Source organism: Lepidothrix coronata, unplaced genomic scaffold, assembly GCF_001604755.1.
Source record: "Lepidothrix coronata isolate B3197 unplaced genomic scaffold, Lepidothrix_coronata-1.0 Scaffold8, whole genome shotgun sequence".
In the NCBI taxonomy this organism is placed as follows: Eukaryota; Metazoa; Chordata; class Aves; order Passeriformes; family Pipridae; genus Lepidothrix; species Lepidothrix coronata.
Window position 1 is genome coordinate 5,232,214 of NW_016690188.1, and position 12,720 is coordinate 5,244,933.

Sequence of the window (12,720 nt, forward strand, 5' to 3'; positions counted from 1 at the left end):
GCTCCTGGTGAGGGTCTAGGTGTCCCTATAGAGCCTAACCAGCTCTATAGTACAAGTAGAGCATACAGGCATTACTGTGCTTGTCTAGGCCAGCAAACACAGCAGGAGCTACAGCCTTATATATAAGGATATTCAATTCTAGAAAAGATTGGGGTCTCCATAGAGATGAGTCCAAATTAGCAACCCTTGAAGTCTTCCACTGGTCTCTGCAAGAGCTGGCTGCACTCAGCAGAACAGTCATGAGAGGAGCTGGCCTAGAGCACAGAGTGTCACTGCCCATGATGCCCCAGGGGCAAGGAAATCCACAGCCCTGTACATCAACATGTGGTGGTGGAGGGGAAAATTCCTCCTGGAGCCACAAACAATCAGCCCAGTGAACTCCTTCAGATCAACCTTCCCAGCCAGGACAGGCAGCAGGATGCACGTGCACTGGCAGCCCCGTGTGCCACAACAGCAGTAGGTTATCTCGGCAGGCAGGAAGGTGGAAGAGGTGAAACAAGACTTTTAGAAAAACCCTAAGTTTCAGTAGCAACACAAGAGAGGGACTGTAAATGGAGAGAGTCAGATGGACCAGGTCACAAATTCAAAAACAAAATCCAAACATGCATGAGCAGATCACGACCCTGGTTTTACAAGGTATTAACCGAATGAATGACCACATGGCACAGTGAAAACACTAATGTTGAGTACTCTGACCTGTGTGTAAAGCAGAGTGATGCAAGAAGAGGTGTGCAAGTCTGACTGCAGAGATATTAGTACAGTTTACCACTCATTAGCCTCAGTATGAACACAGTGAGATTTGGAAGGACATAAACCAGGACAGGATGAGCAGCTAGCTGCTCTGTACAGCAGATTAGTCATTGAAATTGTAGTGAGAATCACTTCCCCAGTAATAAACATCTACTGATCTAATCCCTGAAGGATTGAACCATTGACCAATACATTTGCATCTCAAAGTTTTGACAGCAAGATTTTACTTTCCTTTTAAAATTTGGCTACGGAATAATCAATTTAGCATTATAGTATGTCTACTCTATTCCACATTCTTAACACTGAATTAAATTTGACAGAAGTTGAGTTCACAAATCATTTGAGTTGCATACAAAGAAACTGTGAACGTGCACCTTATTTAAGAAAAGCATCAAAGTCAACTTCTGGCTATGGGATGTCAGCTTCCCTAGACTCCCGGAGGGGCTGGAATTGCTGCCAGCATTAGCTGTTTCTCAGCTCAGCTAGATTTCCTATCCCACAGGACTCGCACACATTTCAGCGTGGGATGCACCATGCTGGGGGACAGAGCTGTATTCATGCAGCAACTCACTGGTAGTATGAGACATGAGCCTAATACATGTGAAGTTAAGATAAACAGAAATATCCAAGACTTCTCCAAGCAGAAGAAGGATGGCAAGTCGGAAAGTAAGATCAAGAACCCCAAACTGAAACCAAAACCAGAAGTGAATAAAAACTGCAACCAATGGTAAATGTCTCATCCTTTAGAAAAGGACACTGCCTGATAATGAAGAGTCTCCATTGTGGATGGCTCCAAAAGCTTCACAAGGATACGTTCGACTTAAAAGCAGAGAGGTTGTTTTCTATAATCTTTCCTTGAAGGACCTGAAATCCAGAAAATTACATGACCAATCTACTTACAAGCCCAAATGAGAAGAATAGTGAAGACAAATGATTGGACAGCAGATACTGGAAAAAAGTAGTTTAAAGTGATTTTTAAATGGCTGCTTTCATAATGCTATTTACTCACAGAGCAATTTAGAAGGTATTCCCTTCCCCAGGCTCTCCATCCTAGCAGCCAAGCCCGGCTTTCCAGCAAGGTCTTTCTAGCTTTTTTCCTACCTTGACAAACTGAATGTCTGTGAGCGCTTTCACTGAGTAATCCGGGACATACACTTGCAGGAAGGATGCGTTCAGCTGGTTGTTGCTGCTCCCTAACGTCGGTGTCACTGCGTCGATGCGATCACCTCGGTTTAAAGAGTCGGAGTGATTCAAGCCACAGGGCCGAGGTGGAGACTTGTTTTCAGCTAAGAAACAGGCAAGAGCAAGAGATTTCTTAAATCAAGTAGAAAAAGTCACCAGTTTAAAGTCACCAGTTTCAAAGGGACATAAGAAACCATGATGTAGCACAAATAAACTGCAAAGGCTTAATCCACTTAATCCACTCATAACTAGACGTGTGGCTAAACAACCAAATCACCCTGAAAGGACATTTTCAGTCCAGAGTTGGTAGCCAGCATCACTGAGTATGTCCTAGACAAACCTAGACTTGTTTATGCTCCAACAGACACACTCTGAGAACACAGCACTTCAGCTGATGAGCAGAAACCACTAGAGAAAAGTAACTTCCCAAGGCTCTCTCTCTTGATAGTTAGATCATGCTTAATACATTTTTTTCTTAATGATTTATAATCCCTGCCCCGTACCAGAGCTTTCATCCACAGTCTCAGGTAAGCCTTACCCCCTTTTATTCCACCTGGTATCTACACATGCCTTGTTCCCTAAGCTAGAGCAGGCATTTTCAGTAAAAGTGACAGAGTCTTCAGTGGACCAGAGTGCAGTCCATGTGATGATTACTTCAACATTTCCTCTAGTACCTCCCAGTGCTTGAAGGGGCAAAACCTCAATGAAAGACAGCAAGCTCCATGTGGTACATGCCAGTCAGTGACACAGGCAAAATAGTCCATGCCACAGAGAAAAATCTGTGTCCAGAAAGGAGTAAACTGCAGATATTATTTTCCATCACTGGCCTTTAGGCACTGCAGGGTTTCACTTGAAGACCTCACAGCTGTCCCTTGCAAGTGTGATTGTACACAGCCTATCTGAAGAAAATGTGCTTTCAGGACACCAAATTCTCCATCTGTGGCTTCCACCCACACTGTGACCCAGAAGACAGAAGGGCAGAAATACATCTTAAGAGAGATTCCAAGCCCTCATACATAAGGGCTTTTCCCTGGGTGCACACACAGTACATACTGATCAAAGAACTGTCTTTGGGACTAGTGAATTTTTGGAACCTAATGCAGTTAAAACACATTCAGCCAGCCCAAACTGAGACTTGATGTTAACTATGCTAGTCACCTCATGACCCCCATTCTCAAGCTGAAAGATCATTTTCATATAATCTTAAAATACAAAGTCTCTTTGAGCAAATCAACAACAGTATCCTTACAAGCTTTTCAAACTCTTTTTTTTAAGACTTCTATATATAATCTTAATTCTTAAAAAAAACTCCCTTAACTTTAATCCTACCTCTGCCACTGAATCACTAGAAATATAGTATCTCCTTGTACAAATGACACAGCCTGTTCCACATCTCTGCATCCAGCCTTTCCTAAACCTAACACTTAAGATGCATGGCAGAACTGCACTGCTTTGTATTTCCCACTTATAATCTCTCTGATGTTGTCTTTCAATTTTAGAACAGGGAACAAAAAAATACAGGTTCTGACAACTTGACAATTTTTCCACTGTTTCTACACTATGGGATTAGTGCAGGTCCCTATGGCAACACCAAGGACAGGCTTAGGGGGAAGCACTCAGAGCCTTGCAAGGTTCTCCTCCATGCCAACTCAAAAGCCACAGCAGCTTGCAGTAACTGTGGCCAGGAGCCAAAACTCTACCTGCACACAGGACTTGATGCTGAAATTCCCACTGGAGAACAAGGAACTGTGAAGGCTGAATGAATTTGTCCTCTTTCCCACCTGTATACACAAAATATGGCTGTGTGTGACAAGAACAGCATCACTGCTGACTAGGATAAAAGTTTCCATCTGGAACAACTTTACGCTAGCGCGACTTGTATCTGCCTTTTCTTTTCACCAGCGATCTTACGGTACATTATTAATAAAAAACAAAGAAGCACAGGGAGCAACATGACAAAGCATAGATAAGAAAAAGAAAAAGGGACAGGTGAAGCAAAAGGACATGAGGACAAAAAAGGACAAAAGCAAAAGGTATGATTTCTCAAAATCTGAGGGAAAGGACATCACTTCTGGATCACATTAAAGACAGGGAGGGAAAAGAAGACAATGAAGAAGGAGAGATACAGAAAAGTAGAGAAAAAGCAGAAGACAGACAAACACCAGGCAGGTCCATGTTTGCAGAACTGTGCCCTGCCAGGCCCCAGCATCCAGATCTGGACAGAGCTTTTCTACCCAGGTTTTCCCAAACTCCTCATCTTCCTCTACAAGGGATAAAGAGCATGAGCCCCAAGATGGACACCAATACAAATGTTTTATGAATCTGGGGTTAAACAATTTCTGGGTTGGGATTATTTTCGGAAGGACCTCACAGAAGGTCTGAGTGTCATCAAAACTGGTACCACATTGCTACAGTGACCAGGCTTAGCACATCAGTTCCTTACAGAGGAGATTCTTCCTACTATTATTTTCCCTTATTGACTTTTTGTAATTTTTTTAATTTAGTTGAGGGAAATCTATGGTTGGCATTTATACTGGAAACAACTTGCACACACAAAATATACACATTTTTGTAACAAAGAAAAGGAAAAAAATAAAAAAAGAAGACCTGGCAAAACAAAAGAACCAAGCTAAGAAAGATAATCAAAGTTGCCAAGCTTAAAAGAGAGTCATCAGGTACTTTAATTAAAGAAGGATTAAATTTCTCCCCCTTCTTTGAAGTTTAGCAGCAGGAAACTTTAACAGGGCAGGAAAGAAATTCCCTGCAAGGCAATAACCTGTAGTTTGTTTGGAATGTGCATGAGACTAATTTAAGGACCGATGGTGAAATAAATTTTCACAAGTTAAAAAACAGAGGGGGAAAATACAGGAAGCAGATGGTGAAAGTTGATGAAATGCATGATAAATGTATTAATCTTTAGCAGATGTTTAACTTTAATATGCATATCGTTATCTTGTTTGCTTTTAGGCCTAGGGAAAGACATTTCATCTGAAAAAGAAAACTTCAGAAGGAAGAAATATGCTCACTGTGGCCTTAACAATTTTAGGATTCTGCTCTTCCTCCAGTCCTTCTTGATGCATTTCCATTTTTTTCAACTACTCCATGCACGCAGTATCTGCAAAGCTCAGTTCTTGACCCTTCCCAATTTCCAATCACTCAAGCACATCTGAGCTCTTTTTGGCCCAATTTGTTCCCTCCTTGATCTCTGCTCCCCAAAGGGATTTCTGTGTCAGTCAACTTCGTGATTCAGCAAGGAAAGGTCTTAAGCAAAACAGGAACCAGAAAATCGCACAGGAGGTCCCACAGCCTTCTTGCACATTCCACTGCAAATCCATCCACTCAGTAGATCATTGTGCCAGTCCACAGCATTAACCTCACTATGAGAAAGCTCAAAGCTTTTCAGGAATTGAAACGGCCAGACTGTATACAAAACATAGAATTTACCCATATGAGAATATAAGAATACTTTCATTAAATAAGTTTTCCTTTTATGGCAGTTTAAGCAGCAGACATTCTCCTCTGCCAAATGTGTTTTCTTCAGAATTTTTTAAGCCTCAGCTTGGGGGAGAAAACATTCTTTGAAAAATCTCCCCTCCTAATTTTCCACCAGTGTACATATGAGAAACAAGAACAAACACACATTACCAAATACATTTTGTTTAATGTGTTTTCAGTTCTTCCCATTTTGATGACTCTCATGTTGCTATCAGTGACCATAAATGAAAGTTCAGGATACCTACCTGCAAGGCATAACTCTGTGCTGGACTTCTCCCTAACGAGCAAAGGGGTCAGACAAATACAGACTGCAGCTGACTTTTTATGGCATCAGAGCAGTCACAAGAACGGTGAAAATAGAAGCATGCAGATTTACCTGGAGAACCTGCTGCTAACAACTCTGTTCTGCTGACAACAAAGGTACGAGACAGGGACAAGGGAACTAGAAGAGGGAGAGAAAAAGGATGAGATCACGACCAGAAAGGCAGCAGCTATCCACACTTGACAGGGGAAGGAGCCAATTGACATTGAAGAACTAAAACCAAAAGCGCAAATCAACTGTGAAAAAGTAAAGGGTTAAAACAAAAGCAAAACTAAAAAAGACAATCAAACAATTTTAAGAATAAACCAAAAAACAAGGCTAAAGAATCAGAGTGAAGTGAACAATTTTCACTTGCTAATTTACAGCACAGAACAGTCCATCAAGGTGCATTTAGTTTTGAAATAGTTCAAAAGGAGTGGTGGTGCCCACTCCAGCCTGGAAGGCAAGAGTTAAAACAAGCCATTAAGCATTCAGAGGTGCTCTTCCTTATGGAAGCCAGACAAATAATAGAAATAAAACCAGAAGACACTTCATAGTTCTTCAAGTTTTCAATAAAATGTCAAGTGAGGCTGTGATTCTCCAAGCTCATCCCTTTGGGGATGGTGACTGTACCGCTTGCTCACCATTACTGCAAATCCCTCCCCAGCTGCAGTTGAAGAAAAAACCTTCACTCTTTCCTTGGGTTTTTGGTTTGTTAATTTTCTGTGTTTTTGTTTGCAGGGTTCTTTGCTTTTTTTGTTGTTTGGTTTCTTTTTAGTGTTTTATTCTCCTCTTATTGGCTTCATCTTCCAGGTGGGGAGACTAGGCACATGAAGTGTAATTAGGACATACAGAAGAACAAGAGTTTTCTCTTGTTCTGCAATGACTTACACTTTCACTGAGCTTTCCTCTCTATACAGAGCAACAGGAATTTATTTTTATGAGCTCATCTTAAGAGAAATCTCAGGATGCTGAAAGACATCATAAACCAAATTCCCTAAACCTGGAGGGAAAACCAATAAAATGAGGGGTTTGCTACAGGTAAAAGCCAATCCGTTGAAGGTAAACAAATCCAAGACTGGCTGAGATTAATTTAAAATAGTGCACATCCTTAAGTGCGACATGACAAAATCTAAGATGGATTTCAGGGCACACAAAGAGGAGACCATCTGACCTGATAGCACTTGGGGCAACTGGCACGGTTGTGGGGAGGGTCAGCAACACAAAAAAACCAAACCAACCAAACAAAAAAAAAACCAAAACATGAAAACACTCAAACTGAACAGTGCCGGCAAAACAGAGATGCCACAGGTAATTTCCAAGTGTAGGTTTAGTAGGAGAAGGGACCATGCCTACCCCAGCTCCATGCCTGGCCCATGTTGCAAAAGCTGAGGGTATGACACAGTTGTACACGTGTCACAATTCCACGTGAACACCGTTGCCATCGCTGAGATAAAATCCAACCAGTGCTCTGCATGCTTTTAAATCTCTCAAACCTCAGAAGGCACAGGCTAGACTGACCAGACTGAAGCGCACATAATTAAGGAAGAATTAGTCTTGCCGGTAAAAGTGTGCTCACAGGTCCAAGAGAACTGCTGCTGTTTGTAGAGTTTACAAGGCTACACTCATCACTTACAAAACCACTTCCATTCCAATGCTGTTTGCTAATGGGCATACACGTAGGTACACAGACATAAAGGGAATGCTTGTGAGTGTACAGTTAAAGCAAGCTGCCTCTCAAGTGCAATATAAACCCTGCTATGACAGCAGGACAATTTCAGCATAAGAAATACCTCTCTCTGAAGCTGAGCAAGCAACTTTGGGTCAGCAGAAGGCCAACACCAGTACCAGTGCCCCAGCTCACCCAGTAGGGCTGTGAATTTCCAGTCGAGGTTGAGATCTTAGTGGTGACGCTGCTGGCATTAAAATACACCACCAAATGCTGAAATGCAGCATTGGAGCCTACTCTTGGTGGATTACATGACAATTCCCCAATCTCCACGGGTGGGATGTGGCTGCCGTTTGTGTGCTGGGAACTAGCTCACATCTCACCCTCAGACATCACCTCTTGTCCCTCACTGATTTCTTGGTTACATTTCCACACAGGCTGACAGAAGCCATCGTTTTTCTGGCACTGCTGCCCTCCTTTTCCTCAAGAGAGCTTTAGAAACAAGACTGGTAAAGAGAATCATCCCCAGATTAACCAGGCTGTTGTTCCTAGCACCACTAGATGTCCCTCTGCCACTAATTACTTATTCTTGTTAATTCACTCTGTTACCCTACCATTGCCACGAGCAAAACTACAAAGCTTTCCACCAGTACCAACCACATCCCTCGCTAAGGCCAACACTCACATCCTCTGGGAGCTGGCAAGCCACTGCCAGCTGCTGGGTTTCACCAGGGACACTGTGCCAGGTAGGCAGCTTCGCTGGCAAGGAGGCACCATTCACATCAGCCCCTTGGACACAGCGGGGCAGGATTGTGCAGGAGCATGTTCCAGAAGCAGAAGGTGAGAGGACATACCTGGTGATGCTGTGAGGGCCATCACCCCATAGTAGGAAAAAGCACCAGCTTCAAACTTCATCCCCTCTTTCCCAGCCTCCACTTCCACTTTCCCCTGTTAAGGAAAAGGAGAGAGAGCTGCAATTAAAAGGGACCACAGGTCTCAAGGCACAAGACCAGACTTGAGCCCTGAAAGACACTTTTGTCTGACATCCCTAAGCAGTGTCATGGTCCCTTTAGTTTGTAATGGTGCCTGAACAGGGACAGACCCTGAAGGGCAACAGGGTACCCTGAGCTCCCCTGGTCTTTGGTGCCCTGCAGCAGTGTAAGTCTCTGCAAAGGAAAGGATCACCACACAGCTTCAGGATGGTACCACTGCCCTGCTCCAAGTGCTGTCAGGCTGCTTTCCCTTGATGCAGAGTTAAAAAATACTCCTCCAGGAACACAGCAAGCTTATATGTAGCACAGTCATCTGGGATCTTGAGACACAGAGACATTCTGGGCCACAACTCACATTCACACGAAGTCCCCTCTAACACAAACATAGGAAAGGGAAATGGGAGACAACATGCAAGGAGGCTGTCTGCGATTCCCATAAGAACAAAGCCCTTATTCCTGGAGGATCAGCCTTGGGGCTACTTTGGTTTTCTTGGTTTCTAGCAGTTTTCCATATTTCAGCATCCATAACTTCAGATCCTGCTCTTTCACAGAGTCTCACCTACAAAGGACCCTCAGTGCTTCCCAAACTGTACAAAACTACACTACCATGCAAACAGCACCTGTTTCTGCCGTAGGCTAACCCAAATGTTTATCATGTCCTACGCAGGACTCCAGAACAGAACCCATCATGTCAAACGTAGCTGTAAATGTGCCAGTTACTCTGGTATACAAGCAGCCAGAAATAACTGGCTTCTTAGTGGGGTCTGGTTTCCACATCCACCCATCCTTGCTAGTACTGAGACTCACAGCACATCACTGCAGACAGAAGAAATCTCATGAAGCTTTCAGGCTGAACTACACAAAAGTTGGAATTTCAGGCAAACAACATAATTACCTGCAATGCTTTCCCCCTCTGTTTAAGCTGGAAAGAGCAGACAGACTGCCCATCCCAGGTGTACTAAGAAGACTGAACATCACCCAGATGCAATCAGGTCAAAAAGAGTCTAAAAGGTAGAATTTATTTCTGTGTTTATTTCATTAAGCTGAATTTAGAATAAACAATCATGCCTTTAAATTTACAACACTGGATTGGGGCAGAAAGAGGTGACAATGAACTCAACCTGCATGAACCCTGATACCAAGTCCATTTGTCTAACTGTCCCAGATGAGAAAACCCACAAAATCTGCCTAGCAGGAAGAGAGTGCCCAGCTCACAAATCCACTTTCCTGCTATCACAAGCAACAACTTCATATAATCCCTTTTAAAACCAATTTCACTCCACAACACAAATAAGTAGCTTATTTCTTCATTATAAACCTTCCAGAAGGTACGATTTAGAGACCCAGGCAAAGACTGGCTACACACAAGAAGAATATACATTTAATTGTGTATTGGCATACATTTACTGTGACGGTATTCTTGGTCCCTTAATGTGAGAGAATAAGTCCAAGTCCGTTTAAGTAACAAAAGCAGAGTATTTATCCCCTCTTGATCCTGGCAGAACCAACCTCGTTACCATTTTTATAGCATGTACCTCCTGCAACACTCCCTTTTCCAAATGCATTATAGACCTGGCACACTGTGTTTGCTAAATATTTATTGACCGTAGAATAGCTCAGAAAGAACTGATTGTTCTTTTTGTATTGCCCATGTCCTCCATTTACATCTTTGCAGCATTACATCAGGAGTATTATCTTGCCGCTGGAATATTTCAGATTGCAACAATTCAGCCCATAAGAAAGAGCAGTTAAAGAGTTACAGTGGCTCCTCAAACTCTTGAAAAAACTGATCCTTTTTAAAAAGAGAATTACACTGAATCCACAATATAATATTCTGGTGCTTTCTTAACTGTTTATCATTGACAGTGTTTAACTCCCCACAACTTTCTCTTTTTAAGGCCATGTCAAGATTTCAAGCCCTGTGTTAAAACTTTAGCTACAATGCTTGTACTTTTATAACCAAAACTGATTTTCAGTTATGCAGGACGGAAACATAAGCACCTTTCCAGCACAATCTCTCTTGAAGGACTATTCCTGCTCAAATGGTGCTAGATGGAAGTTTCTGTGTAAAGCTTTACTTAAGCTATTCAACCATTCCTGACAGGTATCAAAACCTGTACAGCAATCCTGTACAGAACATGCAGAAAACAGTCCTTCCACATCACCTAGGGCTCCAATCTAAGAACCACGCAAGTGCAGGAACCTCAGGGTAGGGAAAGGGCTTGGATGCCAAGGTTCCCAGGGACTGAGAGCACCCCAGGGAATGCAGGGGCTGTGGCAGGAGGTGGCATCAGTTCCGTAGATGGAAAGAGACCCCCAACAAAACCTGCACTTCTTGCAACACCTCAGGTACAGACTTCAAAATTGCACAGAAAAATGTCGTTTCTCTAAACAGTCAAACTCCCAAAGCCCCCTTTAGCAAAAGGGAAAAGCACAGCAGAGAAAACATCCTGGTCGAAGTCCTATGATGTGCCATTTTTTGCAACCCTACTCTCCAAACAATGCCAGCTGCACACAGGGATGCCTTTGCATTGGCTATCCTACTGATACCGAAAGCATAAGTAATTTTTAACAGATGATTGGAAGTGGTAAGTGCTTTCTATCCTTCACAACTGGTTTAACTGAGGCTGAAAGCAGCTGCATGAGCTCTTCAAGGTTGGCATAAAGGAGGCAGCAGCAGTTCCCCACAGCCATACTTCCCTTCCCATGTTTGAAAGAAGCCAAACTTCAACAACTGGAAGAGGTTCCCAAGAGAGGGATAAGTCAGGAGATAAAGGGTTTTGCAAATACCTACATAATCACATGTCTGACCTGTAAAATGAGAACAAAGTAGTCGACGGGCTTGTTTCGCTGGTAGAGGTAGTGTTCTGGGGCTTTCTTGTTCTTCTCATCGTATTTCAGCTCCTGGATGACGTTGGGATGTTTTAGCAGCCTGAGAAGGATCTTCTCTGACATCTGGGATGGACCAAATGCTTCTACTTCTATAACACAAGATACAACGTGGCATTACACCTCATATGCCTGGCAAGAAGTTAGCAATACTCATTAATAAGCATTTGCCTATAAAAGACACACAGATGCAGAGAGATCCATTATGGAATTGCAGGCTTCCTGTCTTTTGAGACTGTTAGATTTGTAAGGGGGGAAAAAAACCCACAGCAACATCCCAACTTTCATTACTGAAGTATTTTTCGAAACAACCAAAAACCATGTCTTCATCTGAAAGGGAAAAGAAAAGGACAGCTTTGTCCTCTTGAGAGTTCAGAGTCACAGTTGTAACGGCTCATTGCAGAGTTGTAAAAATGGAAGAGCTTTAAAATTGGGGCACAGAGAACCTCTGAATTTGGTTTTTTCCTTCCCTAAAAGTCACTAAAGTAAAAGCATTTATTGCACTTAAATAAAACTTAAAAAAAAATAAAAATGAATCACTGCTTGGGACCTAGAAAGTTGCTCTAGATAGATGTTCTACATAAATCAGACACAATTGGGGCTGCCACGGTTCATATGGGAAGAGTTACTCAAAGTGAGAGATAGTGCAGGTCAGTTCAAACCACGTGGGATTAACTCCTGACACACAGAACACGTTCTCTATCTACTTGATCTTCAGTGTTCCCAACAGGAGCTGTTTGAAGCAGAAAAGCTCATCCTTGTGTGGTAGAGTGAAGCCAGGGATGATGAGGTTTACACATGCAAATTGATAAGCTTTCCCAACACCTCATTTCAGAAAAAGGACCGTTATGACCCAGTACCTGTCATCTCCTAAAGATACTGTTCTCGATTTAGAACAGAGAAACCAAAACTGTATCTTTCATCTTATTTAGCAGTGGCTTCACAGACAGATCTGGATTTAAGATACACAATCCTTTCATCCACAAAATAAGTAGAGAAGCAGCACTGTAAGAGTATGTCTGTTGAGCAGGTGCTTAGGGAACTCCATCAAGTCTTGTACACTACATGAACAGTGCCTTGCTTGCTGTTAAATCCGCATCTTCCTGTTGAACTGCTTCCTTTCAAGGACATGCTCACGTGCACGTGAGCCGTAGGAGTCCGAGCATTTTAAGGAATTACTGCCCCTCAGCTGAGATGTGATAACCGATCATGTACATTTTTCTTTCAAGTCACAGAGGCAAAATAAAGCATGAAGGCAGACTAGGAGCACCTAGGCAGGCAGTTACTGCATCTTAGAGGAGGGGAAGTACTAATTTCCAACTGGAGCTGACAAACTTGAAACAAAAAAACTTTATAATTTTCCACCCATGAATATACGTTGAACATAGCAGCGAAAGACGCCCGTCTGAAAGGTCTGAGTGTGAGAAGTCTTTATATGTCAA

The 12,720-nt window shown here is 42.7% G+C and overlaps 1 protein-coding gene across 1 annotated transcript in view; it reads right to left on the reverse strand.

Moving 5' to 3' along the window:
* CNNM2 (cyclin and CBS domain divalent metal cation transport mediator 2) overlaps positions 1-12,720 on the reverse strand; it is a 120,170-nt gene that overhangs the window by 8,664 nt on the left and 98,786 nt on the right. Inside the window, exons 4-7 of the mRNA XM_017804009.1 lie at positions 11,201-11,370; positions 8,252-8,345; positions 5,804-5,869; positions 1,852-2,036 (exon numbers count right to left, since the gene is read on the reverse strand). Of these exons, the coding sequence (XP_017659498.1) occupies positions 1,852-2,036; positions 5,804-5,869; positions 8,252-8,345; positions 11,201-11,370 (515 nt within the window). The remainder of the gene's footprint in view (positions 1-1,851; positions 2,037-5,803; positions 5,870-8,251; positions 8,346-11,200; positions 11,371-12,720) is intronic.